The 27949-nt window shown below is 46.6% G+C and overlaps 1 protein-coding gene across 3 annotated transcripts; it reads right to left on the bottom strand.

Moving 5' to 3' along the window:
• On the bottom strand, window positions 1-27776 carry TTF1 (transcription termination factor 1). 3 transcript variants are annotated; one of them, XM_065928190.1, is made up of 11 exons: window positions 27732-27776; window positions 21711-22745; window positions 18224-18444; window positions 16594-16779; window positions 15387-15465; window positions 12270-12400; window positions 10262-10496; window positions 7202-7291; window positions 6193-6258; window positions 1519-1604; window positions 1-276 (listed from the first exon to the last, which is right to left on the bottom strand). In XM_065928190.1, exons 2-11 carry the CDS (start codon window positions 22724-22726, stop codon window positions 92-94), a joined length of 2295 nt encoding a protein of 764 aa, XP_065784262.1. In that variant the 5' UTR covers window positions 22727-22745; window positions 27732-27776; the 3' UTR covers window positions 1-91. The 3 variants fall into 3 exon arrangements, 2 of the variants coding, with proteins under 2 accessions (XP_065784262.1, XP_065784263.1); XR_010662289.1 differs by lacking the exons at window positions 1-276; window positions 1519-1604 and having other exon boundaries at window positions 10269-10496; XM_065928191.1 differs by lacking the exons at window positions 1-276; window positions 1519-1604; window positions 6193-6258; window positions 7202-7291 and adding an exon at window positions 9320-9488 and having other exon boundaries at window positions 10269-10496.
• Between the last annotated feature and the right edge of the window lie 173 nt (window positions 27777-27949).

Genomic DNA, 27949 nt, shown 5'->3' with positions numbered 1-27949 from the left:
TTCTTTAGTAAAATCAATAGTGAAAATATCTTTATTGACATCTTAAATAAACCCAAACCTAGAAAAATGGACAAGAGAGAGTATCAGCTGCTTAACTTTTTTCACCTCTGTCTTCTCCCTCACTGTCGTCATCATCATAATAAAAGATGTCTCGAAACAGGAAGACGGGCTTAGGGGCTGCTGGAGCCTGGATCTCAGTCCCCTTTTTCTCCATCATCTTCTCCAACTTCTCCTTAAGCAGCGGTAGACTCGTCTCATAAAGGTAGTCTATGATCTCTAAGGAAAAGAGATTGAATCTTGAGATGGTCTGACAATGCCTCTTTTCAAGGTCAAGGACAGAGGGTGCTTATGATGACACCGTATCGCTACTGGCTTTACCGTGTGCCAAGACCCAGCTCTAACTGGTTCACTCACAGTCTCTCGTTCAACCTTCTAAAAAATCCTACGAGAGGTAGGCACTATTGTTCACCCATTTTTCAAATGAGGCATAAAGACATTATGTAACTCGCCCAAAGTCATGGAGTCCGGAGGGTAAAGCCAGATTCAAACTCAGGACGTGGAGTCTGCTGAATGCAGGAAGCAATTCGTCACACACTACAGAGCAGGGCATCACTCAAGCCAGCAGTTCCCAAACGTGACGCTGGGCAAGGCACAGGCGACGCTGCTGTAAGTTTGTTAGAGGAAAATCTAGCCTCTGGACCCAGCCTAGACATTAGGACGCACTGTAACTGCGGTGAAACCCAGGGTAAGTCCCCTATAGATGAACCTTCAAGCTGAGAACTTTCAAAATGCGAGTGTGTGTTTGCATCTCCAGTTACGTAAGTCAGTCCACGTGTCTGGTGCACCTTGTCACATGCGTGCATCCTCTACAAGTGGTTTTGCTTTTGTGTACTTTACAGTACACCACTTACTCTCATAGTCTAGGTCTGAGAATTACACATGGAAATCACTCACAAAAGGCTGCAGAGAAAGAGCTGGGCACATCCAGTTGTCTGTGAAACAGTGTGTGTGCAGGCACGTGGTACGAGTGTGTGTGTGTGTGTACGGTGCGTGCGACCCAGAATCACTCAGGTACACACCAAGTGCTTGCTAAGCGCTCAGCACCCTGCTGACCACATTTTACAAGTTTGTTAGCTTTTTTAGTACCTTCAAAAAAAGGCAGGGGTTGCATGCGTGTGTGTTCATTTGCTTGGTTGTGTCTGACTCTTTGCAACCCCATGGACTGTAGCTTGCTAGGTTCCTCTGTCCATGTGATTCTCCACGCAAGAATACTGGAGTCAGTTGCCCTTTCCTTCTCCAGGGGATCTTCTCCACCCAGGGATTGAACCCATGTCTCCTGCACTGGCAGGCAGGTTCTTTACCACTGAGCTGCCAGAGAAGCCCCAGGTAGGAGTTATAATTTGCCAGTTTTCACATTTGAAGAATCTGAGGTCCCCAGAAGTCACCTGCCCAAGGTCACATGACCAACGCGTGCCCCCATGTGTTGGTTTTAACTATTCAAATCCAGACAACACTGACCTGGGAAAGTCTTCTTCTGCCAGAAGGGGACGCAGGTGGCTTTCAGTTTATAAAATTTAGTTTGGACGTAAGACGGGGGAACATCCCTTTAGAAAGGAAAAGGTGTCAGAAAGTTAGTGGCAGTTCAAAGTAACTCCTTTCAGTCCTGTGTACTAAGCGCGCTGATTAAGGGGTGGTCTACAGACACAAGTGGCTTTCTTAATCCTCGTGTCTACACATGTGTGAAAAAAGTAAGACATATGAAAAGCTACTGTTCACTCAAACACACACATACAAAAGGAAGAAAAACAGCAGTACAGTAAGAGGAATTCTGTCTAAACTAGAATAAACTACCAGAAAGGAAGACAAGCTGCAATACTAGTGCACAGAAGCTGATGCTTACGTGTCCTCAGCCTGGCTCTCTGCTCGCCGTGGAGCAGCAACAAGCCTCGCCACTGCTCTGCGAGGGGGCTCCAACTCTGAGCCCTCACTTCGGAGATGGGGAAACCGAGGCACAGGGGAAGGGGCTGGGACGTCATGTGAGTCCGTTCCAAATTCTGCACTTTTTTGGCCATCAGATTTTTTTTTTAAGTTAATTTATAATATTAAGTTTCAAGGGTGCAGCAAAGTGATTCAGTCACTCAGTCACACACACACACACACACACACATATTCTTTCCTCAGATTTTTTCCATTATAGATTAGTACAGGATATTGAGTACAGGTCCCTGTGCTATACAGTAGGTCTTTGTTGTTTATTTTATACAGTTGTATATATATGTTAATCCCAAACTCCTAATTCATTCGCTCACCCCTTCCCATTCTCCTTTGGTAACCATAAATCTCTTTTCTATGTCCATGAGTCCCTTTCTGTTCTTAAATAAGTTCATTTGTACCATTTTTTAAGATTCCACATGTAAGTGATATCACATGAGATTTGTCTTTCTTTGACTTATTGCACTTAACTAGGATAATCTCTAGGTCCATCTATGTGGCTACAAATGGCATTATTCATAAGTCCTACACTCGTAACTACTACAGTTAGGATAACAATATACTTGTCACGATGCAAAGGCAGGGGTCTGGATTTTTAATTTTGCAAAGCTAAAGAAAGTGGACACCTATGGTGTGCTGGTGAGTCAAATCCATTTTCCACTTACAACAAGCAGGATGGAAACAACCAAATCTTAAAAGCTTTTTTTTAATTGAAAAATTGCTAACGTCACTTCCTGGACATGTCTAAGTCGCTCAGTCGTGTCTGACTCTTTGCGACCCCATGGCAATCTCCAGGCCAGAATACTGAAGCGGGTAGCCTTTCCCTTCTCCAGGGGACCTTCCCAACCCAGGGATTGAACCCAGGTTTCCCGCATTACAGGCGGATTCTTTACCAGCTGAGCCACAAGGGAAGCCCCGCTGGGCCTGTCTTCCCCCTTAAACCATAAAAGTGTGACATATTCGTCTTAACAATGAGCTAATCTAGACGTTGCATGATCAGCGGGAACAATTTGATCTGCCGCACATGTGGAAGACAGCCGGGCTCTTTATACCTCCTTGTGGCAGCGGCGGATGTGGAGCATACACCACGCGCCGCGCACTGTCCCCTTCAGTGCTGATCACGGACGCGTCAACCATCCCACAAACGAGGAGACGGTGCTGCAGAGACAAGCGAGGGGACCACCTGACCGAGGGTGGCTAAGTGACAAGCAGAGTCCCAGGACTTGATGCCCCGTCTGTCTGACTGCAACGGCCAAGTTCTGGGGCATCTGGAGAACCTTCCTTCTTCCCGCAGTGCCCTGTGCCAGAGTGCCCTGCAAATCAAAGCATGGGCTTCAAGCAGTAACATTTTCAAATGAAGTGGGTGTTACATTTCATTAGGCAGGGGCACTGTCTTTAAAATCCTGCCTAAATAATTCATGAGGGAGGCTTCAAGAACCTGAGGAGACCGAACTTTCAACTTAATTATTTTCACTGTTTTAATTTATTATTAAAACTTTGAGAACGTTCTACTTCCAACAGCATTTGACTGGATGCCATGATGTCTATTTTACAGCACTGAGATTCCTAAATCTCTTTTCTGCTTCTTCTTAACCCTTTGGCCATGCTGCACAGCATGTAGGATCTTGGTTCCCCGACCAAGGATCAAACCCGTGCCCCCTGCATTGGCAGTGCGGACTCTTAACCACTGCACCTCCAGGGAAGTCCTGAGATTTCTAAATCCTAACCAGAACATTCAATATTTAAGTATATAATTCTACTTAAAATCACTAAAATTCCACTTTAAGAAATGTAATTTGAGGCAATGTTGCAAGATACCGAAACACTTATTGAAAAAGTCAGGGGTTTTCAAAAGTGGTTTGATATGGCAAAGGGAGAGATGTGTCCACATGAACACTTCCTGGGGTGGGAGTTGGTGGGGTGCACAGCAGGATTCCCTCCCTTCAAAGTCCCTGACACCCCCCCTTAGGGACCCACTGACTGAAGAATAGACGCCCCACTGCTGAGATGAGCTGGGAAAGGAAAAGGTTTGGAATCGTGGGCGTGTGTGACTCTTGATAGGGCCTGCCACTAAACATTCCAAGTAAAAACAAACAACCAGAACTGATTATGCTTTGTCCATAATCCTGAGATGTAAACAACTAACCACTATGCTTTAGGGTTTGAAGCTGAAACTCTTTAATAGTTTGGCTACCTGAAGTGAAGAATTGACTCATCTGAAAAGACCCTGATGCTAGGAAAGATTGAAGGCGGGAGGAAAAGGGGATGACAGAGGATGAGATGGTTGGATGGCATCACCGACTCAATGAACGTGAGTCTGAGTAAACTCTGGGTGTTGGTGATGGACAGGGAGGCCTGGCGTGCTGCAGTCCATGGGGCTGCGAAGAGTCGGACATGACTGAACTACTGAACTGAACTGAACTGAGCTTTATGGACTGTGCTTTGTCCATAATCCTGAGATATAAATAACTAACCACTGGAACCAGTTTACACCCTTCCTAACGGATCGATGACAACCTCACATTAGCAGCCCCGCTTCTGAAAGGCAGCCAGGCTGCGGGAGCCCTGCTCCCTGCTCCACCGTTCAGACCTAAAGGCCAGACGGTCCCTCAACGCCCCGCCTCCCAAAGCCCACCAACCTTGAGCCCCACAGGGCCTGGCAATCTGCTGGGCTCAGAGGCACGGGGCTCTGCCGGTCAGCTCTCCCTGCTGGGCCAGCAGCGACTTCAGGTCTTAGGAAGGGTGGCCTCTCCTTCACTGGCAGAAAATGCAAGGACCGTAGCAACAAAGGCAGGTAGTGACAGCGGATGAGAGTGAAATGGCACTCCTCAGGTGAGAAATGCAAATGATCAGCACAGTGAAACCACCAGGGAGGCCTGGAGAGGAAGAGGAGCCTGAGGGGGTCTCAAAATATCTCCTATTTCCTACCACCAAGGGAGAAACTGTCACTTTTCTACAAGGGGAAATGATGTCAGAACCACGTGCCTCAGGACAGGGTGGGACCTGGTGCAGAGACACAGCCCCGCCCCCAGGGACTCCGTGTAAAATGCAAATCTAGCCTCTGACGGGCTCCCCAGCAAGCCGAGTGCTACAGGACCCTGTTCTCCCACAATCTCAACATCATCCAGGACAAAGGCGTCGACAGAAACATGCTGCTGTATCTAAAACAAATCAAACAATAAGGATCTAGGTACAGCCCAGGGAACAATATTCAACGACATCTTGTAATAATGGAACAGAATGTGATGGACTTCCATGGTGGGCCAGTGGTGAAGAACCTGCCTTCCAATGCAGAGGGCGTGAGGATGATCCCTGGTCAGAGAATTAAGATCCCACGTGAGGGGCAGCGCTGCAACAAAGACCCAGTATAGCCAACATACATACAATTTTTTTTAAAAAATGGAAAAGAATCTGAAAATACACACACACATATACAAAACTGAATCGCTTTGTTGTATCCATGAAACGTTGTAAATCAACGACACTGCAATGATAAAAAGAAAGACAGAGGCAGAAGAATTCTGCGGATTAGAAGACGCTAAGGAGACAGATCCTGGGTTGGATCCTAGGATGGGGGAATGTGCTTCAAAGGGCACTTCTGGGACGACGGGTGAAATCCGCACCGGGCCATGTGTCAGAGAGGAGCACTGTGGCCACGCAGACGCCCTCAGCATGATCACTGTGCTGGCCGATGCAGGATAACATCCTTGCTGAGGACATGTTGTCCACCACCAACGAGATCTCAAGTGGTTGATGCAAACAACTCTATTCCCTTGGAGCGGGGAGCACGAGGGGGACAGGGAAGGAGGTATGACAGAGCCAACGTGGCAGATGGTAGGAGGCTGGTTATGGGTGAAGGCCATTTGGGTTCTTCCTACCAGTCATAAGTGGTGAGTTCTTTAAGAGACTCGACACACATTTCATTCACTCTTCTCAGGTGTCGTGGGGGTAGAGATGGGGCTGGAGTAGAGGGAGGGTTGGTATGATTAACCTCGTCCAGTACTAAGGAGGGCGGGGGTGGTTCACCAATACATTTTATAAGGTTCATAAATATAATTTATAAGGTGAGTAACACAGATAGGCGGCATGAATTTCAGTCCTGGTCTTTGAAGTCTGATAGGCAGACTTTCTTCTCTTCTCTTATCTTTATATTTATTCTCTTATCTTTTCATTAGCTTAATATTAAACAAATGTCCTTACCCTATGATGCTAGCAAGATCTTCCCAGTCTATTTCATTAACATCTTGCACATTTATTTCGTACAACCTATAAGAAAAAAATAAAAATTAAGTTTTCAAGCCAAAATTCAGCATGATGGCCATCTTCATGGACTCACAGAAAATTAAGAGCTGGAAGGCCTCAGTGTGTCCACCTCTGTTCCGGCTCCCTGTGTTACCCACACCCAGTGGGTAACTGGCAGGCAAACCCAAGGTTACAAGGTACGTGAGCTCCAGACCAGAAAGCCTCCTCTCCTCTTCTCTCCTCCTCCTGAGCCCTTCACACCTCCCACCAAGCCATGTTGCCTCCTCGTGGTAAAAAACATTAACTTCACAGCTAATGTTCACTAACCTGTGATAAACTGTCATGGAAAAGAATAAAACATGAAAATGTATATTGTGTGTATATATACATGTATAACTGAGTCACTTCGCTGCACAGCAGAAATTAAATCAACCATACTTCAATTAAAAAAACAAACACAACTTCACCATTCATGCAGACACACAGGAGGAGTACCTGCGTCCTCAGCACTGACCATGTGACAGACACTGGGTTAAGGCCTTGTACCCACGAATCCATTCACCCTAACACTATCTGATGAAGCTGGGGGGCTGTGTCTGTTCTGCAGACCAGGAGACGGACTGAGAGCTAGGACCACCAACACGATGGACCCACACTGGAACCCAGGCCCGCCTGCCTTGAGAGGCCCTCCTTGTCTCTGCTAGTCCCTCTGGGGAAGGAATAAAGTGGGGGCGGGCATCCCCAGGCAGGCAAGCGTGGAGCATGAGGAAGCCCACTGAGGAAGGAGAAGCAGCATCCCTGACAGGATGAAGGAAACTGCACAGGGTGCCCGGATTCAGAGGCTTCTTCTGCTCTTCCGCTCCCCTCCTTTGACACAAGCCCAGGTCCAGTAGACCCACAGGCTTGGTTAACTGTTCTTTGCCTAGAGGGAAAATCAGATAAAACAGGGTCCTGTCTATCTCTGTACCTTTCGATCAGATTGATCTTGGCCCGCAGAGCATTCACTCCACGGTACACGTCCCGACCATTCGTCATCCTCTTGGTTAGAATTTCTGTCCTGCGTTAAAAGAAAAACAGTTTACTTTCAGGGTAAAGTTTCCATTGAAATGTCCTTTGTTTTCCTCATTGAAATTGTGCTTATTCAGGTTGTTGCTCAGACTGTAAGGTGGGATTTCAGAGGTGCTTCCTCCAGGATGAAAGTACCTAAGTTCCATAAGGAAGGCTGAGCACTGAAGATTTGATGCTTTTGAATTGTGATGCTGGAGAAGATTCTTGAGAGTCTCTTGGACAGCAAGGAGATCAAACCAGTCCATCCCAAAGGAAATCAACCCTGAATATTCATTAGAAGGATTGATGCTGAAGCTCCAATTTGGTCACCTGACTGGAAGAGCTGACTCATTGGAAAAGACCTTGATGCTGGCAAAGATTGAGGGCAGGAAGAGGGGGTGACAGAGCATGAGATGGTTGGATGGTATCACAAACTCAATGGACATGAGTCTGAGAAAACTCTGGGAGACAGTGAAGGACAGAGGAAACCGGTGTGCTACAGTCCATGGGGCTGCACAGCTGGGCATGACTTAGCGACTGAACCACCACCAAGTTCCAAGGCAACATATGCTCCATCACTGAAGCAGCCCCCCAGCCTTGGCTCACCTCCCCTCAAGTCAGAGAGAAAATTAAAGAAATCTTTGGAAAAATTAAAAAAATAATAATAAACTGTCCTCATTCAGAACCACTTTCTAACTTTTTGCAACCCATCACTGCGAGCATTTACCACCATCAAGAATATACTTGTTTTTAAGTTGGAAAGTACAAATAAAGTGATAGAAAGCTGTTGATTATTTATTGAAACTGGATGACGGATACAAGGAGTTCTAAGTGTGTCATAAAATTTTAATGATAAACAGTTAAAAAAAGGAAGAAAGAAAAAATAAGCCTGCTTGCTGGCGCTAAAGGGCGTTGTGTAGACTCAATTTATTTTCGCTTGCTTATCAAACAGGGACATGGCTGTTATTACCTTTGAGCTGCTGAAATACCAAATAAGACACATTGAGTAAAGTGATAAATGATTCAGTGATTCCTCTAAGGCTCAAAGCTCATGGCTGAGCAAAAGGGTTCCCTGGAGTTCCTAATGAGAGCAGGAACCTAATTAAAAATTTTTAAAAAGTGCTTCTCTTAAGGAGTGAAACTTGTCACAATCTGATGGACAGGTCACGAGTGGTGACATTTGCTTTCCTGAGAAGGAAGGTACATGACACGTGCATAGAAACCGACACTTCTTGGTCAGCTGCCCACATCCTGTTTTGAAATGTACCACCTGATGCCACTTCAGTGTTTCATGAAGTAAATCAATGTTCAGTGTTCCAGTTTTCTACATTTTTCTTCCAATTAAACAAGAAGCCCTGTGTGTTATTTAGTTATACTCATTCTGAGGCATGGTTCCTCTTGGTTGTTTCCCTTCTAAGACACTGGCGTCTCATCTCTAACTAAGGCTTATCACCCATTCTTTTTCTTGGCTGCACGACTTGCAGGATCATAGCTCCCTGAGCAGGGATCAAACCCAGGCCTAACCAAGTGCAAGCATGGAGTCCTAACCATGGGACACCAGGGAAGTCTCATCTTTTTTTTTTCTGGCCACAACCTGCAGCAAGCAGAACTTCTCCGACCAGGGATCGAACCTTTGCCCCTTGCAGTGGAAGTGCAGTCTTAAATCAGTGGACAGCCAGGGAAGTCCTCCCACTTCTCAGTGGAAGTGCAGTCTTAAATCAGTGGACAGCCAGGGAAGTCCTCCCACTTCTTTAAGTCTAAGATATCAGAGGTAGAAAGGGCTCTGATTCCTCCATAGTATCCATTCCCCCCCCCCCCCAAAACATTAACTGTTCTTTGGAGTTTATTCTAGTAAAATAAACAAGTACCCTACAATAGAGCTGCAAGGTATATACACAGTACACAGTGTAATCTAGGAGTTTGCTTTTAATGCACAACATGCCCACTCTGGAGTCCATTCTTCTTTAACAGTCAAGTCGATGGAGGCCCCTTTGTGTAGGAGGCCTGGGGCGTGAGCTGCAGGACCACTGCTGCCAGCTATCATGCTGCAGCTGAAAGTTCAGCTCAGAGACTGTCCAGGGCTGGGAAATGCTACCCCAGGCAAAGAATGTGCATCCAGAGCTGGACTGAAACTACTTCTACGTGACGGATGCACCTAAAACCTTCTGGGATGAATGTATGACCACCCTGCTTCGGCAAAGAGGAGTCTGAATGAGAAAGAGAAAGTCAAAGTCAAAGTCAAAAAAAAAAAAAAAAAGCCAAAGAAAGCAAAAATAGAGGCAGAGCTATTTCTGATCGTTAGGCTTGTGATTTCTCTCCTCAATGTTCAGACGTTAGTTTCGTGCTTTTATTTCATGCTATAAATAGGTAACAACCTTGTTTTATGAAGAAAGGGACAGACTGAAGAAACCAGAAGTCAATACAATACAATATTCAATATTAAGAAGGTTCGAGTTCTAGTCACGAAAGAGACATAGAAAACAAAGCTTTGGTAACCAAAGGGTCAGCGGGGGAGGGACAAATTAGGAGATGGGGATTAGCACACGCGAACTACTAGACGTGAGACAGACACAGAAGGTACAAGCACAGGGGACTGTACTCAGCATCGTGTGAATATTGGAAAAGAATATGAAAAATTCTCTACACACAACTGAATCACTTAGCTATACCCCTGAGACTGACACAACGTTGTAAATCAAGTATACTTCAATTAAAATAATAAAAAGAATCAAAAAGGTCCAAGTTGTTTATGAAGTAGCCACATGATCAATCAGGGTTGGCTAAGTGCCACCTTAGACCAGATATTGACATTGAAGTTGCTGGAGCCGAGGATCAGAGAGGATTCTTGACCTGCAAGGCTTTCCACGCGGTGGTCGGAGGTATTCTCAGTGACCTCCCCAGCCCACCTGCTCACTAGAAACTGCCGAGGAGGGGGAAGGCAGCACCTTGCTGAGATTTAGGTAAGAAGCCTCAAACTTACCACTTACTTTTACACTGCATCCAATTCCTGGTTTCCACTCTAGCCTCCACTTCTACCCAGGATATGCCTTTGTAGAGCTTCTCCCGAACAATTGACAGGCGGCCTTCAGGATTCAGCTGCAGTTTAGAATCCATCTCGTTTAGCTCCTGGGGAGACATTTTCTTCAGAATCACTTCTTCAACAGCCTTGATTAACTTCTGGGTTTCTGTCTTGCTCCAGGCACCATGATTAATTTCTGTTGACATAAAAGGATGGTCTTGAAGCTGCTAATCTATTTGCTTTCAAACACAGTATTAAAAACACAATGAGAATGATGGATACATGTCACTGGACATCAGTCCAAACCTACAGAAGGTACAACAGCTAGATGGGTTCCTATTGTTGACTGTGGACTCTGGGGGGGTTAAGACGTGCCACTGTCGGTTCATGGATTGTAACAAATGGGACACTCTGCTGGAGGGTACTGATGGTGGGGGAGGCTGTGCGTGTGTAGGGGTGGGGGGCATACAGGAAATCTCTGTACCTTCCTCTCACTTCAACTGTGACCCCAAAACTGCTCTAGAAAAACAAAGTCATTAGAAACAAAAAGATATATCAGCCACTTTCCAAAAGATAATGAGCAACATCTGAATTATACAGTTTACATGCAAATCAAGATGAAACTACTAAAGTGCCCACAGGTTCTTTTTAGGAACCAAGTGTGTGGATACATGCACATGCGTGCACACACATACAACCAGTGGCAAAAAAAAACCCCTGAAAAACCCTTTCTTAAAGCAATCTATTTTTTGTTTTTAACTTTGAAAAAGCCGTTCTTTCTGTTTCTAAGAGTAATCTCTCCTGCAGGCAGTTGTGAGTTCCCTGAACATTTAGTGGGAAAAAAAGCAACCAAAGGTCTTCCATGTCATACACTAACTCCCCATAAGCCCTCCCGGAGTGGAGTTCAGGGCGCAGTGAGGTCACCGCAGCATGTGACGACAAAGGCACCTGAGAATCTCGACAGCCAGTCACCACTGCAGGCGCCAGAGCACCCACAGTTCACGCTTCTTGTCCAGCTGCTCACATGCTAAGGATGAGGCTGACCGGCAGGCTACACCTATCTTTGACTTGGCCTCAGAGTGTTACTGTTACTATTCCCCCAGTAACAATTAGGATGAATATTTAAAAGTCAAGAGAGTCCCAAGGTAAAATTCCCAAAAGATATTTTGACTTCACATGTGCACGCAAATTCAGATGTTTGCTTTATTTCCTGGAAACTCGCAGAGTTGGCCACGCTGAGACTTGGCTGGCACTGGTGACACAAAAGGCCTGGTCTCCAACCCCCTCGGGGTCTACCGCATGCAGACATGCAGACACCTGCCCGGGACGCACTGCCTACTGCCCTGGGCCCTGCTCTGCCTGCGGGGCAGGAGAATGGCCATCGCCCCACGAAACTCTGCATTGATGCAACCGAATCACACTGGGATGACCTCATACTTGTGCTCAGCTCCACCTTCAAATATTTACTGGAAACCCAACACTGTTTAGCTTCTGGGCTGATGCCAACAGCCGCTAAGGACCGCCTTCTTAAAGCAACTGGGGATTTTTTTTTTCTTAATGTGAAGACTACTACCAAGGCAGCTTTTAATGAAAGAGGAGGAAAAGAGACAGGAGCTGGCCGACACTGGCTGTGGGAAACATCCACAGCTAACAGGCCCTCCCTGGGCCACCTTGGGGAACAGACCTTGGCGGCCCAGGCTCTCCTATCCACCGGCTTCCTCAGATTTTGGTTTATCTGGCAGTTACAGTCAGGCTGAAAGCTACTGAACTGAGTTCAGTGCAGCACAGAAATCACTCTGGGAAGCAAGGGTTGTGTGGTTTCAACAATACACATGAAGAAATGAATCGGTCAGAGAATGGCTGAAAAAGTGATGGCTCTCTCAGCAGACAGGTGGGCAGTGATGCCTGGGCTCTGGGTCATTCTGGGCTGGGTTGCTCATGTGGGTGGGCATCAGGGACCACAACTTACGACCGCTGATCTGGGAGAACTTCAGGGCCACAGAGAGGCTGCTTCGAGACACCATCTCACCAATCTTCTTCCAGTCGTTCCCATGCAGGGACTGGTATATCTTCAACTTCTCGGTATCTCCTTTGCTGTACCTAAGAGGAAGAGAAAACAGGTCACAGCTGAGCAGGAACCATTAGCTTACTGGGCAGGCTGGGTGCTGGAAGCAGTTGAGTGGGGTGGGCCATCAGGACACCAGCTACCAGGGACCAGAGCCCTGTCCCTTCCTGCCTCAGTATCTCACTCATGACAGTGAAATGAAAGTCACTCAGCTGTGTCCGACTCTTTGTGACCCCATGGGCTGTACAGTCCCTGGACTTCTCCAGGCCAGAGCACTGGAGTGGGGAGCCCTTCCCTTCCCCAGGGGAGCTTCCCCGCCCCGGGATCGAACCCAGGTCTCTTGCACTGTAGGCAGACTCTTTACCAGCTGAGCCCCCAGGGAAGCCCATCTCACCCGCGGGCATCCTATAGATTGGTCATAATGGTCCCTGGCCAGAGGCCAGGGCAGATGGATCTCGCTATTCCCCAGCCAGACACATAAAGGCTCCCAACAATAAAACCTGGGCTTTTTGGCTATGCCCGCAAAGGCCAGCGCTCCCCATGGTTCAGCTCCACCAGTCACCTTGGCCTCTAGACCTGTGATGGGAAGCCCTCCTCACCCTCCACTCGACCCCCTGGAAAGCCCCTGCCAGCTCTTCAGATGCAGTTGAAATGGTGCGTCTTCAGCGAGGCCTTCCTGACTGTCAGGGCTGGCGGAGCCCTGCTGTCCTTGTCACTACTTCCAACTGTGTACTCGTGGCTTCCCTGGTTTGCCTGACCTTCCTCCACGCCACCACCGGCCAATGGAAACGCTGTCTGAGTCACCTGTGCCCCTTAGAAATTTCTAGGGGTTGTGTGAAATTTAATTTTATCTGGCTTTAAGTGAGCAAATTTAACAATACGTATTATTTAACCCAATGTATTAAACTTGCAGCCATTTCAACACGGAATCAGAACCGCAAAGTATGAATAAGGGACTTTAAATTCCCTTCTCCACACTAGGGCTTCCCCTGTGGCTCAGCGGGTGAAGAATCCGCCTGCAACGCGGGAGACCTGGGCTGGGAAAATCCCCTGGAGAAGGGAAAGGCTACCCACTCCAGTGTTCTGGCCTGGAGAATTCCATGGACTGGGACACAGAGAGTCGGACATGACTGAGTGACTTCACTCCTTCTCCATACTAGACCTTCTAAATCCACGGTGTGTTTTATTCTTCAGAACAGCAAGGCTTGGACTAACCACGGCTTGAGTGCCCCACAGCCATGTAAGGCTGGAGGCCCCGGGACGGGCAGCACGGCCCTGGAGGGGGCATCCTCGGAGGGCAGGGCCCCTGGGGGCTTTCCACGCTGTGGTACCCGTGGTGCGTGACATGTAACAGACACTCAATAAAGACGTGACTGGTGGCTTAGCACAAATTTGTCAGTTTAAGGATGTTAAGGTGCATGAACCCCACATAGAAGCAAAGATATTCAAGAAAAGAACCAAAATGCACTATAAAGAGATCTTTGAGATCAAACACCTAAAACGTTTAAGTGAAGAAAAAGCCATCTTTATGACCTTCTACAATTCCTTATGGATGGGGTGGGGGAAGTGGTGGTTGATGTTATTACTAATATGACACAAAAGCAGCCTTTATAAAATACTAACCATCTCTAGTGATAGTGATCCACAACTATCTCAGGACAGTAAGATTCCGGCGTTCTCAGAAATGTATCTAAAATGCAGAGTATGGCTGAATGGCATTGAATGGCAATCCTTTACCACTAAGAATCAAGCTTTCTAGCAGCCTCCTTCTCAGGGCAGGCAGGGTCTTGCTGAGATTTAAAAAATGACTTAAGAGCACCTCTGAAGCCACACAAAAGAGCTGGTGAGAAGCTGAGTGGACGAAAACGAGGAAACAAGTGTTTTGACCTCTGCAGCCCCTTGGAGCCTTTCAATTATTTGACTTTTGACTTTCTGTGGCTTTTTCACTTAAGAAATCCTTAAACTATAAAAACATTCTTAGGGTACATGGCCACCACAACATAAATAAGGCACCATTGAACTTTATGATCAGAATGACAGACTTCCGTTATTCTAAAAATGTCATTCTCACACCTAGGTTACCTCATTTGCCAACAGTGATTTAGCAAAAGCGTTAAGTCCCACTGAAAACGTCATCTCTGCTGAATTTTCTTAAAGTTCTGTCCATAGCTGTGTGACGCTGGGGCTTGGGGAGGTGGGGGAGGTTTCAGTTCCTGTGGAACACCTTTCCTCTACTTCAGCTTTATTTCTTTCAGCAAGTTTCAAAAAAGAGACCAAGGTCATATCTGTGTTAAGATCTGATAATACGTGTTTTGGCTTAAAATCACGGGGCTAAGGAGGACCCAATGGCCCTGATGGGTTCACACTGTCTGCCTCCTGGAGGTGGGATCAGTGGCTGAGCCCTTGGGGGCTGTTTGGAACCTTACGGGCGGAGCTGACACTTTTCTGCTCATCCCTTTGTTCTGAAGCAGAGTGCTTACTCATCATCGATGCTCAATCTACATTTGTTTTATTTGGAGTGTTAGAAACAGACCATAATTGGGTATTTTATTTAGGAAAAAAGAGAGGAAAGACTGGTCATCACCCCATGAAACTCTGCATTGATGCAACTACATCACACTGGGATGACCTCACAGTCGTGCTCACCTCCACCTGCAAATATTTACCGGAAACCCAAAGCACCGGGCTCAGTGCTGCAGGCACACCGCACTGAGAAGGAACGAACGTCTGGGTTCCCAAGGAGCTTACCGCGTGGGAGGCCGCTGAGAAAACCTCACGAGCAACAGTAAGAGGCAGCACGTGGCGAGTGCTAAGACAGAAGTAGAAAGTAAACTAGGGGTTTAAAAAGAGGAATATTGTGGAAGATTTACTCAAGAGGTGACACCTGAAAGGGTCCTTGGAGACATACATGTGACAACACATCTCGTTTCATACACAAGAATCTTCACCATTTTGCGGCGGACCCTTTGACTTATATTATCACCAAGACTAGAGAAATGTCATGCTCCAGGTTTTTCTTACCTGCCTTTATAATTATTGACATCGAACATCTTCTTTGCTCGATAATATACGAGCTTCCAGGGACGGGCAATGCCTTTACCTGCAGCCAGAACAGAGGTGGTCAGAGGGACACCGGGAATGTGGCACGGAATACAGTTGCAATTATAAAAGAAACCCAGAAGATCCCCTTTTAACTACATGAGCGATCCTAGACCCCAGGTGGAGGCCGGGATTTCCTATGTCCTGCAGAAAGCTGTCTTGGGGAGCAGATATATTGATACAAAATCCCATTTCCTTGGTGATCTCTGAAAACTACATGCTCATTGTGGAGGCTCTCTAGCTTCTGGTCTCCTAAATTCGTGAAAAGAACCTCATAAGGCAAAGGCACTGAATTAGGAGAAGGGGATGCTGAGGTGGACACATGCCAGCAGCTCTCTGTAAGATAAAACAAAAAACTTTTCCAAGCGAATAAGCTTTTTCCTGCTTTTCCACTCCAAAGACGAAATGGTCCCCTAGCAGGGGCTGACTGTTCTGCTTTCCTTTGTGCATTCCAGACAAAAACCTAAGAAATTCTCCTCTTTAAATACAAGAGAGATTTACTACTGTTATTATTTATTTATCTCTACCAGGTCTTAGTCGTGGCATGGAAATTCTTTCAGTTGCAGCAAGTGGGGTCCAGTTCCCTGACCAGGGATCAAACCCAGGCCCCTTGCATTAGAAGCGCCGAGTCTTAGTCATTGGACCATGAGGGGAGTCACAAGAGATTTTTTTTCAGTCCAAACCTATACTGCTTCATGACCTTCTCTGACTTTCCAAGGATACCTCCAGGAGGAGGGTCCCAGCTCAAAGCACATTAGGACCCTGGGAGACGCTGGCGCACAGAGGGATGCGCTTTCTGCAGCATGCACACACACAAAAAACGCACAGTACAGGACTGGGAGAGAAACCAAGACTGTAACTGTTACCTAGAAGCAGAGAGTCAGACAGGACTGAAGCGCACGCATGCAGGAAACCTGGAAGCTGATCCTTGCTTACGACATCTGCCAACGCACTAGACAACAAGCTCCAGACCCCTGGGAGTGCCGGCTGGCAGTAACAGGACTGCTGACACGGCGGCTAACACACGCTGCTGCGGTGGGTGGGCCAGACCCTGTGCTCAGCCCTCACCGTGATCATCCACGCGAGGCCGGAAGGCCGGGGAGGGTCAGAGCCCACAGCTCTAACTTACCAATGTGCACTCTGAACGCGTACTTCCTCTTTAAGTCGGTGATCACAGACTTCTCCTCCGGGTATCTGTCTGTGTACAGCAGCTTATCTGCGCTCTCGATTCCTGTCAGGGACAGGAATTCCTGCACATTCCTCTCCAACTGCTTATTTTCCTTCACGGAAAACTTGCCAAATTTAATAGTGACACCTAGGATTGGGGGGTGGTGGGGGCGGGAGAAAAAGGTACACAATTGTCAACAACGAATGAAAGCAAACCGACGTTAGGTCTTTAGCAAGTCATGACACAGCGCCTGTCAGCCCCTCCCCGCCTGTCAGGGAGCAGCCCCTGCCTGGGCCCTGGACATTTGACCCCCTAAAGAGTTGAGCTCAAACCACACTGTCCTCCCCGAGTCTCCCCCCGGTCATCCTACTCCACTGTGACCTCTGCTGTATCATCAATCCCTTCTTACAGAGTTATTTTAAAGAAATATTAAGAGTAATAGACATTAAAAATTGCAACTATTGAAACGGAAGTTTAAAGGAAGACCCCTTCACTCTCCTCTGCCGCCCAGTCCCCTAAGGCAGCGCTGCCGCCTGGCTGGGACTCACGTGGACGCGCATGTACATTCTCTGTGTGTGGACCTCGCGGGATGGAGGGGTCAAGGTCACTGCGATTCACGTTCTATTCCTTGTCATAACTCCAAGCACTCAAGTCTCATTATTACTGACTGCGTTACACAGTACACCTTCCCATTCTTAGACTTATTTATTTATTTTTTGGCCAAGCTGCGTGGCATGTGGGATCTTAGTTCCTGACCAGGCATTGAACCTGTGCACCCTGCATTGGAAGTGAGGCGGCTTAACCACTGGACTGCCAGGGAGGTCCCAGACTTGCTTTAAAAATCTTTTTATAAAATATACACTCATAAAAATTTCAGCATAGAATACAGAAATAAAATAGGGCCCTTCTATAGATATTGCTCTATGTCTATTTTTTAAAAAACTAATCTTATTAACATGATGAATTCTGTAAGGCTAATGCCCCCATTTTTACTTTTTTCAATAACCAGTGGCACCGGGTGTCACACGGCAGATACTCATGAGTAAATATCACTCACCTGCGGTACTCAGTCCTACACTTGCTGTTCATTCTGAAATCCAATAGGCTTTTTGAGAGGTTCTTGTAACACAGTGAAATCAAGGAGGAGACCAAGCTGGGTGTTGCTTGAAACCATGGCAACTCCCACCAGCTCACCCTCCAATTAACACCCTGGAAATTACACCTCATCAAAGCCAATGATGTTTGATATACATGTTTTTCATTTAATCTCACTGGTGCATCCTTCCCAGCCTCTTAGCCACTTAGCCTCTTTCCCCACATCTTCCAGGCTTCATCTGTGATCACCTGGTTCGTTCAGCCTTGTTCTTCCCTCACCTCCCCTATCAAAAAAGACGAAAACCATCGCACTTCATTTTGCTAATTTTATAGCACAGATGATGGTTCTGGAAGGAAATGAAGCTGAAAGCAGCTAAGGGATGCTTCCTGTAAACCTGTAAAGCTGAACTTGTGCACAAAGGAGGTCAGGGCAATTTACACACATATTAATAGCAAAGGAGTCTGACCAACATTCAAGCTCAGTCCACAGTCTCACCCTGGGCTTTGAATTCTTTAAACCGCCCCAGGTCATCTCGGTACATCCGCTTGATTGTGGTGGCAGCCCTGTCCTTGATGTCGGGGATGAATTCCTGCAGCTGCTTCACCGCAGACTCCAACTCCACCTCCGGATCTTCGGAATCTCGCGAATCTTCAGATAAGTATTTAGCTTCGGACTCTTTAGCCGAACTGCTTTTATCTTCATTTGTAGGTTCTGACCTAAGGAGAAAAACTGGGTTGATTTAACCTCGATGGGTCACATGGCCAATGGCTTTCAGATTCTTTTCTTACAATGACTCTCATTTAAACTGTGACAACATTAAAGCTTGCAAGGATCCTGCAGTTGATTCAGTCCATGACGTGTGAATCTGTTAACGTGTTGAACAGCTTTACTAACTCGGATACACCTTTGGGGCTGACAAGAAGGTAAACATGCAGCCCTAAGCCCTATTTCCACAAGGTATTGCTTCTTATATTAGTGTTTCTCAACTTTACTGTTTTAGATATTGACTTCCTAATAAACCAGGCCCTCTTCTATGCTCATGGATACTCAAGACACCTCTGGGACTCTTTCAATGAGTTACGTTCTATAATAATGGTTATTAATTAGGTAAGTCAATACTTAGGGTCTTCATAGTTACCACTGCTTCAGTGCAATTAACAACGGCCGTATTTTTTCCCTTTTGCAGTAAAAAGAAACACAGTTTTCTATGTATTGATCATTAATTCATCCCCAGAAACTTCCAATCAACTGTCCAAAGCCACTCTTAGTCAACTATATCAGGTAGCTGCTCAGACAGGTAACTGAAACAAAATGAAAATGAAACTGTATGCACTTGTCTGAGCAAAGGGTCAACAGTCTTCACAGGTTCACAGCTCAATACAAGCCTAGAACACTCCTGCCTCATTGGGAGTGATCTAAAATGCCCTGATGAGATGACACAGAAGATGATGTGAGTTGGGCCCCAGGCCATTTAACTTCTATATGAAACTACTGCAAGCCAGGACAATCTTCCAGTCAGCAAAGAGAAGAAAGTCACTGATAAGGAAATGGGGAGGAAACCTGTCCCAAGTGCCAGGAACTCAGATAAAGTGGTTTAAGAAAAGTCCTGCATTTATTCATCAGCCAGCACATTTAAATGATAACTATGTAAATGAAAACATCTAAACTTCTTTTATTAGGGAGAACCCTAATTCAAGTTTTCTTTCTGCTCCAGTAACATTCTAAGCTCTCTAATCCTTTCTCCTATCTATGTGCATATACACAAAGGTAATTTTGGGGTCTTAAAATTAAACTTATGCTAGAATTTCAGAGGCAGAGAGTCAGAGACTTAGAGAAGGAACTTGGGTGTGGCGTCGGGGCGGTGGGGGTGGGGCGGTGGGGGAAGGAGCAGCCACTGGGCTGGGATGGCCACGTTCGTGCTGCTGTATTTAAAATGGATAAACAACAAGGACCCACTGTACACACAAGGAACTCTGCTCAGTGTCACGCGGCAGCCTGGAGGCGGGGCGGCGTGAAGTTTGGGGGAGAATGATTACATCTATATGTAAGGGCTGAGTCCCTTCACTGCTCACCTGAAACTATCACAACATTGTTAATTGGCTATACCCAATACAAAAGAAATGATATGGATCTAACAGAAGCAGAAGATATTAAGAAGAGGTGGCAAGAATACACAGAAGAACTGTACAAAATAGATCTTCACAACCCAGATAATCACGATGGTGTCATCACTCACCTAGAGCCAGACATCCTGGAATGTGAAGTCAACTAGGCCTTAGAAAGCATCACTACAAACAAAGCTAGTGGAGGTGATGGAATTCCAGTTGAGCTCTTTCAAATCCTGAAAGATGATGCTGTGAAAGTGGGGCACTCAATATGCCAGCAAATTTGGAAAACTCAGCAGTGGCCACAGGACTGGGAAAGGTCAGTTTTCATTCCAATCCCAAAGAAAGGCAGTGCCAAAGAATGCTCAAACTACCACACAATTGCACTCATCTCACACGCTAGCAAAGTAATGCTTAAAATTCTCCAAGCCAGGCTTCAACAGTGCATGAACCGTGAACTTCCAGATGTTCAAGCTGGTGTTAGAAAAGGCAGAGGAACCAGAGATCAAATGCCAACATCTGCTGGATCACTGAAAAAGCAAGAAAGTTCCAGATAAACATCTATTTCTGCTTTAATGACTATGCCAAAGCCTTCGACTGTATGGATCACAATAAACTGTGGAAAATTCTGAAAGAGGTGGGCATACCCGACTACCTGACCTGCCTCTTGAGAAAACTGTATGCAGGTCAGGAAGCAACAGTTAGAACTGGACATGGAACAATAGACTGGTTCCAAAGAGGAAAAGGAGTACATCAAGGCTGTATATTGTCATTCTGCTTATTTAACTTATTTGCAGAGTACATCATTAGAAACGCTGGGCTGGAAGAAGCACAAGCTGGAATCAAGATTGCCAGGAGAAATATCAATAACCTCAGATATGCAGATGACACCACTCTTACGACAGAAAGAAAAGAATTAAAGAGCCTCTTGATGGAAGTGAAAGAGGAGAGTGAAAAAGTTGGCTTAAAGTTCAACATTCAGAAAACTAAGATCATGGTATCCGGTCCCATCACTTCATGGCAAATAGATGGGGAAACAGTGGAAACAGTAGCTGACTTCATTTTTCTGGGCTCCAAAATCACTGCAGATGGTGATTGCAGCCATGAAATTAAAAGATGCTTACCCCTTGGAAGGAAAGTTATGACCAACCTAGACAGCATATTAAAAAGCAGAGACATTACTTTGCCAACAAAGGTCCATCTAGTAAAGACTATGGTTTTTCCAGTGGTCATGTATGGATGTGAGAGTTGGACTATTAAAGAAAGCTGAGCACTGAAGAATTGATGCTTTGAACTGTGGTGTTGGAGAAGACTTGAGAGGCCCTTGGACTGCAAGGAGATCCAACCAGTCCATCCTGAAGGAGATCAGTCCTGGGTGTTCATTGGAAGGACTGATGCTGAAGCTGAAACTCCAATCCTTTGGCCACCTGATGCGAACAGCTGACTCACTGGAAAAGACCCTGATGCTGGGAAAGACTGAGGGCAGGAGGAGAAGGGGACGACAGAGGATGAGATGGTTGGATGACATCACCGACTCAATGGACATGGGTTTGGGTGGACTCCAGGAGTTGGTGATGGGCAGGGAGGCCTGGAGTGCTGCAGTTCATGGGGTCGCAGAGTCAGACAGGACTGAGTGACTGAACTGAATACAAAAGAAAAAGTTGAAAAAAAAAAAGTTCTCAGTGAAAACAGAATCCTAACTGCCTTATATTATACACGAAGAAAGGAAGGTCCCCGCCAAGTTACGCAGTTAGTTCCGTACGTCATTCTATACCCGGGTGGTCTACCTCTTTTCGATTTCTACCACTCACTACAGCTGGGCTGAACAAAGAGGTCACAGGCAGGATTCACACATAAGATGCACATCATCATGTTACCTCTGCACCTTTCTGGAACAGGCCTGGGGATTCTCCTCTTGTGGCCTGGGCTTTGCACTTTCTTCAGTCAAGGTACCTTCCAGTGAATCAAGAGGCGTGTCCTCAGAGCACCTCCCGGGCACTGAAAAATCACCAGGCGCCACGGGGCTCTCAAGAGATCTTCGCTTCCTTTTCTTAGACTTTTTCTTGAGGCCGCTGGAGTCCTGACTGCCTCCTGCAGTCTCGACCTCATCAGCCACTTGGGATCCCTCCGAGTACACGCTCTCGGCCCTCTCAGGTGCAGCCAAGGCTTCGAATTCTGGGGGATCTGGATGCTTCCTCTTCCTTTTCCTGGACTTGCTGTGATCCGCAGACACGGAGAGTTGCACGAGTCCCCCTTCTTGGTCCACGTGAGGCTGCGGTTCCTGCTTCTGGGAGGCTGCCCTGGGCAGGGCGCTGCTTGCACCCGGACTTTCCTGGACAGCATCCCAGGATTCAACTTCCCTCTGACGTTTTTTATGCTTCTTTTTCTTCTTCTTCTTCTTCCGAACTTCACCATGCAGTTCCTTGGACGTGTTTTCACGTGGCTTAGTAACTGAGCGGGGATCATCTGCTTCAAGCTGTTCTGTCAACTTCTGCTCCTTGCTTGCGTCAACGTAAACGACATCCACATCTCTTCTGAAATTCTTTGGTGTGTTCTCAATATTTTCTTTATCCACCAGGACGTATGCAACACTGGTTTCCCTGTCGACTCCCAAAGCACTTTTTCTTCTCTTTTTCTTCTTTTTGGGTTTAGATGTGGCCATTTCAGTCTCATCGCAGATTTCTGATTTCTTCAAAGGAGAAGAAACGAGATGATGGCTGTCCTTTCTCTTTTTTATACGCTTCGTTATGTCACACTTCTCGTTTGCCAGGGGGGCGGCTCTGAAACTCCCCTGGGAAGGCCGCCGATGTCTGTCCTTATGTTTAGAATGCTTAGCCTTTTTCTTCATGAAAACGGGAGTTTGGGTTTCCAAGCGGCTTGATTCTCCTTCCATTTTACTCCTGTAGGGGAACCTAACAACACGGTTTATTTTTGCAGGGCATTTTATAAGTTAGCCTCAGAAGAAAGAAAACAAAATCACAGAAAGATGAAATTGCATGACAAATGATAAGCCTGGAGTCATGATTATAAATTTCCTATTATTCTAAATGCACAGCAAGCTCACTATAATTCACGTGTCTGCTTCCATTGCCTTTATGATATGGGGGAAAAAAACAGTTAGCTAAGAACAATGCTCTGGCATGATCAAGCCCTTGTTCCCCCTCCTCTTTAACCTCTCTTCTGTGTTCCAGCCAAACATGGCTTTTTCTTTTTCTTTCTTTGGCTCCCCAAACATGCTCCAATCCTTTCTTTGGCTCAAAGTCTGATAAAACATGATTTCCTCTCTCCAGGATGCTCTTCACTGCCTCCGACCCCTCCTTGCCTCCTGCCTCCTTTCATCTTTCAGAGCTTGGCTTGAGCATTGCTTCTTCAAGAAAACTTTAAAAGAACATATACATTATGAAACCATGTATATTACATTAAAAAAATATACACATTATGGTTCCCAGGTGGCTCAGTGGTAAAGAATCCGCTTGCCAAGCAAGAGACGCAGGCTTGATCCTTGGGTTGAGAAGATCCCCTGGAGAAGGAAATGGCAACCCACTCCAGTATCCTTGCCTGGGAAATCCCATGAACAGAGGAGCCTGGTGGGGTACGGTCCATGGGTTTGCAAAGAGTCAGACTAAATGACAACCATGTATATTGCATTAAAAACACACAAAAAGTTTCATGTATCTTTTCTGAATGGATATATAAGTGGCAAAACGATAAACACAGTAAACTGGCAAATCAGGGATTAGGGACAAGTAGACAGCCAGCTTCTCTCATATCTGTAAATTTTTCTTTCTCTTCCTTTTTTTTTTTAGGCCACGCCCTACAACGGCGTGCGGGATTTCAGTTCTGGAACCAGGGTCACCCTTGCTCCCGCAGTGGGAGTGCAGTCTTAACCACTGGACTGCCAGGGAGTCCCTGTAGTCTTTTACTTCTTAACTGGAATAATGAGAACAGGGGTGTTTGTTATATTTTTGTCTATGCTTATTTGAATGCCTTAAATAGTCCACTTTATAAAGCAAGGGGCAGAACAAGGGCACAGGCTGCTTTCACTTGTGTTAAAAACAAGCAAATGAAGGATATAAATGTACTAAGTATCTACAAAAGAGAGAGACAGAAAACAAAGTTTTCCTGATCCCTTGGACTTTGTCTATTCCCCAGACAATATATTTTCACAGCAAACTATTTCTCTTTTATAGCATTTAGCCCAGCTGTGGTTCACAGCGAGGACAGCAGGCAACCACTGACCTCAAACTAAAAGATTATCTCTTTGAGAAAGAGGCTGAATGGGCTTTATCAGTGGTTCAATAGAGTCCAAGTTCTGCAGTTAGTTGGAATGAAGTTTAATAAGGCTTCCAAGTCAGTTCTTATACAGAGCAAGTGCATGCTGGAGGTTAAGTACAGGAACAGAAATGTACTTCACAAAAGACATGGCTAAAATATAATTTTACAAACATGTCTTATAACTCTCCTTGCTCTGTACTGCTTCTGGGTTTCAATTTTTAAGATTTTACTTCTCTGTATGCAGGAAATATGTTTATATGGTTCAAACATCAAAATAATCTATGCGTATCCCTCCTCCTTTCTCACAGAGAAGGTGCGTGCGTGCTAAGTCACTTTGGTCGTGTCTGGCTCTTTGTGACCCTCTGGACTGTAGCCCACCAGGCTCCTCCGTCCATGGGATTCTTCAGGCAAGAACGCTGGATTGGGCTGCCGCTCCCGCCTCCAGGGGATCCTCCCCACCCAGGAACTGAACCTCGTCTCTTCTGTCTCCTGGGGTGGCAGGCGGGGTTTTTTTATCACTGGCACCACCTGGGAAGCCCCTCACACAGTGTCTGTATTTTATGATCTGCATTTTGCTATTTTCACTTAACAGATTATGGAGACTTCTCTGTATCAATGGTCTTTCCATGCGGAATGCCAAGCACATTTTCTACAGAAGGTACCTACTTCTTCCTAGGTAGTAAAGAAGCTGTAGGAATTGTGGGGCTTCCCTAGTGGTCCAGTGGTTAAGAGTGCCCCCATGCAGTGGACCTGAATTCAAGCCCCGGTCCAGGAAGACCCCACACGCTGTGGAGCAACGGGGCCTGCGCTCTAGGGCCTCCGCTCTGCTCTGCGACGAGAAAAGCCCCCCAGTGAGGGGCCTGTGCGGCGCACCCCACAGCAGCCCCTGCTCGCCACAACTAGAGCAGGCCCCTGCAGCAGCCACATAGAAATACATTTTAAAGAAAGAATTGTGCAGCTGGAAGGTCAGGGAAGGACAAACACGTGGACTGATAAGACTAAAAGCCAAATCCCCAGCCTCACGACCGCACCTTCAATGGAGGCACCAGGAGCTTTGGTGGCGGCCTCTCTTCCTGGCGTCACTCGGAGATACATGGACACCCATCTCTGACTGTCTGAGACCTCAGCTGTAGCCTGTTCAGAGAGGGCCCAGCGTGCTTTGGCTGTCTCCTCCACTACCAGCCCCAGCGTCTAGCATAGTGCCTGGCTCACAGGAGGAATTCAGTAAATACGTTTTGAGAATGAATTAATGCCTTCTCTTTGGCTGCCCTGGAACTGTTAAGAACAGTTGGAGGAAAAAACTCACAACTGGGCAGATGGGCACTGCTTTAAGCCCTTGGCTGCTGACTACAGCTGGGACCCGAGCAGTGACCAGCAACTGATTTCTGTCCCTCTAGATCTGCGCTGTCCAACACGGCAGCCACGAGCCACACGAGGCTGCTGAGTGCTTAAATGTGGTTAGGCCAAACGCATCTAAGTGTAAATACACACTGCATTTCAAAGACTTGGAACAGAGATGGAGAAATAGCTCACCCGTAACTGTTGTTAATTACTTTCACGATGAAATGATAGTTTGGATATTGCTCAGTATGTGCATTCCTAATTCTCTTTCCTTTTTCTGTTCTTTAACATGGCTACTAGCAAATTTTAAATGACACACGTGGCTTGTGTTCTTACGTTTTCTGAGAACAGCAGTGCTCCAGAAGGCTCACTTGCCTACTCTTCTTGTAATGGTTATTTCAAATCTTCCCAGGTGGCGCTAGTGGTAAAGAACCCACCTACCAATGCAGGAGATAGAAGAGATACCAGTTCGATCCCTGGGTTGGGAAGATCCCCTGGAGGAGGGCATGGCAACCCACTCCAGTATTCTTGCCTGGAGAATCCCATGGATAGAGAAGCCTGGCGGGCTACAGTCCATGGGGTCGCAAAGAGTCGGACACAACTGAAATGATTTAGCACACACGAACTCTCAACAAGCTACAAAATTTCATCCTTCACCCTGACCTGAAGTAGATTATCTTGCCTCTGACCTCACACCCTTACACACATTAGCTAAGAATTATGTTCCTCCCCAAATCTAATATGTTTGCCTCCATTTGCCCTGTTCTCCTCCCCTCTTGCTGCTGCAAAGGAAGTGTTTCTTCTCTCGTCAGAGGCCATTTCTTCCCTGTGTGCTGGATCCCAACCTCCTCCTTCTCAGAGAGATGGTGATCCGTCAGCTAACCAGTCTCTTCCCTTCTCCCTCCTGCACTGGATCCCTTCCCGCAGTGTCCAACAATCTTCAGACTATTTTCTAACTTAAAAAAAACAAACAAACAAGGATGCCACCATCCTCCAATCCCAAAGTCCCACCTAGCTATTCTCTTTCCTCCCCTTCACAACAAAATTTCTTTTTTTTTTTTTTTGCCGCACCACACAACTTGCAGGATTTTATTTCCCTGAAAGTGAAACTCGCTCAGTCCTGCCCGACACTTGTGACCCCATGGACTATACAGCCCATGGACTTCTCCAGGCCAGAATACTGGAGTGGGTAGCCTTTTCCTTCTCCAGGGGATCTTCCCAACCCAGGGACTGAACCCAGGTCTCCCGCATTGCAGGGGCACTCTACCAGCTGAGCCACCCTGACCAGGGATCAAACCTGCGTCCCCTGTAGTGCAAGCATGGTGTCCTAACCGCTGGACCACAGGGAATTCTCTCAAACTCTCTTAACAACAATGAACACAGCAGATAATTCTTTTAAATGTTTGTTTACCTTCCATCCACTTCTTTCTTTCTTTTTGGTAAATACCTTGTATGTTGCTCCTTCTGGTTTCTTGAACTCAGCACCTTTTATATACAGGGTCACTTCCCACTTAAAAACTTTTTTTTTATGGCCTCTCCATTATTCTTAAGACAGAATCCCAAATCCTTACAGATCTACCATTCCTTTTAGGATCTAGTCTGGTCCAAGACCACCTCTCCACCTCTCATTTTTCTCTGGGTTTCAGACATCCTGTCTTCTTCACATCCCCAGAATATATCATGATACCTTTATCAGGGGATTTACAAAAGCATCTCATTCTCCCAGGAATGCTTTTCCCTCTGCGTTACCTTTCTGCGCTATAACTAGTCTTAAGTTTGAAAATCACTTCCTCTAATTCCTCCTGGGTCCCGCCTCCTCCTTACAGGGTTTCTCAACAATCCAGCTGTTTCCCCGATGGCACTTAGCTCCGGAGGGACATAACCGGCCACCTAAGGACTGCGGTCTCCCCGTCCAGTTTGTTTCCCAAACGGTTTCCTGGATAAGCATTTATCCCTATTTATATTCGGAATAGACCAATTCCTGCCCTGCAGGGACGTGCCCAAGCTGGTCCCGGATTCCCTCCCCACTCTGGGGTTCCATGAAGACCCCGCTCGGCCCCGGGATGGGCATTCCGGGGCTGACAGGAAAAAAAACAAACAAACACGAAAGTTCCCGCGTGGAAGGGCCTGGAGCGGCTGCGAGAAAACAGGCACCACGTCCATCCCTGGGGACCTGGGCCCAACGCAGGCCTCTGGGGAGATGAGGACAAGCGGCCATAAACAGCTTGGTTCAGACACGATCACTGGGGGAAAAAACCGGAACAGCTGAAAAGCACTCTCACCTACGGGCCAAACGCGTCGTCCCCTTGCTTTCCAATCCGGAAGTGCCGGTGTCCTGGAAGCGGATATCGTCTTGCGTCACTTCCGGCCCGCCCTCCGGCAACGCGTTGCCACGGCTGCACGCCGGCCTGCTCCAGGCTGTGATTCTTAGGCCGTTTTCTGCGGGTTTTGTTTACTGCGGCGATCTTTGGGAGTTGGGTGGCTCAGGGGAGGGTCTTCC

This window comes from Muntiacus reevesi, chromosome 3, assembly GCF_963930625.1.
Source record: "Muntiacus reevesi chromosome 3, mMunRee1.1, whole genome shotgun sequence".
Classification (NCBI taxonomy): Eukaryota; Metazoa; Chordata; class Mammalia; order Artiodactyla; family Cervidae; genus Muntiacus; species Muntiacus reevesi.
Note: the sequence above shows the minus strand (reverse complement) of the source record. Positions and strands in the feature narration are given on the sequence as shown.

Coding starts and splice junctions, on each gene's coding strand:
- TTF1 (XM_065928190.1), bottom strand. CDS start 22,726: ATGGAAGGAGAATCAAGCCGCTTGGAAACCCAAACTCCCGTTTTCATG. Junction 16,780..18,223: donor TAAAGAATTCAAAGCCCAGG/GTGAGACTGTGG, acceptor CCCCAATCCTAG/GTGTCACTATTAAATTTGGC. Junction 15,466..16,593: donor CGCGTTCAGAGTGCACATTG/GTAAGTTAGAGC, acceptor TTCTGGCTGCAG/GTAAAGGCATTGCCCGTCCC.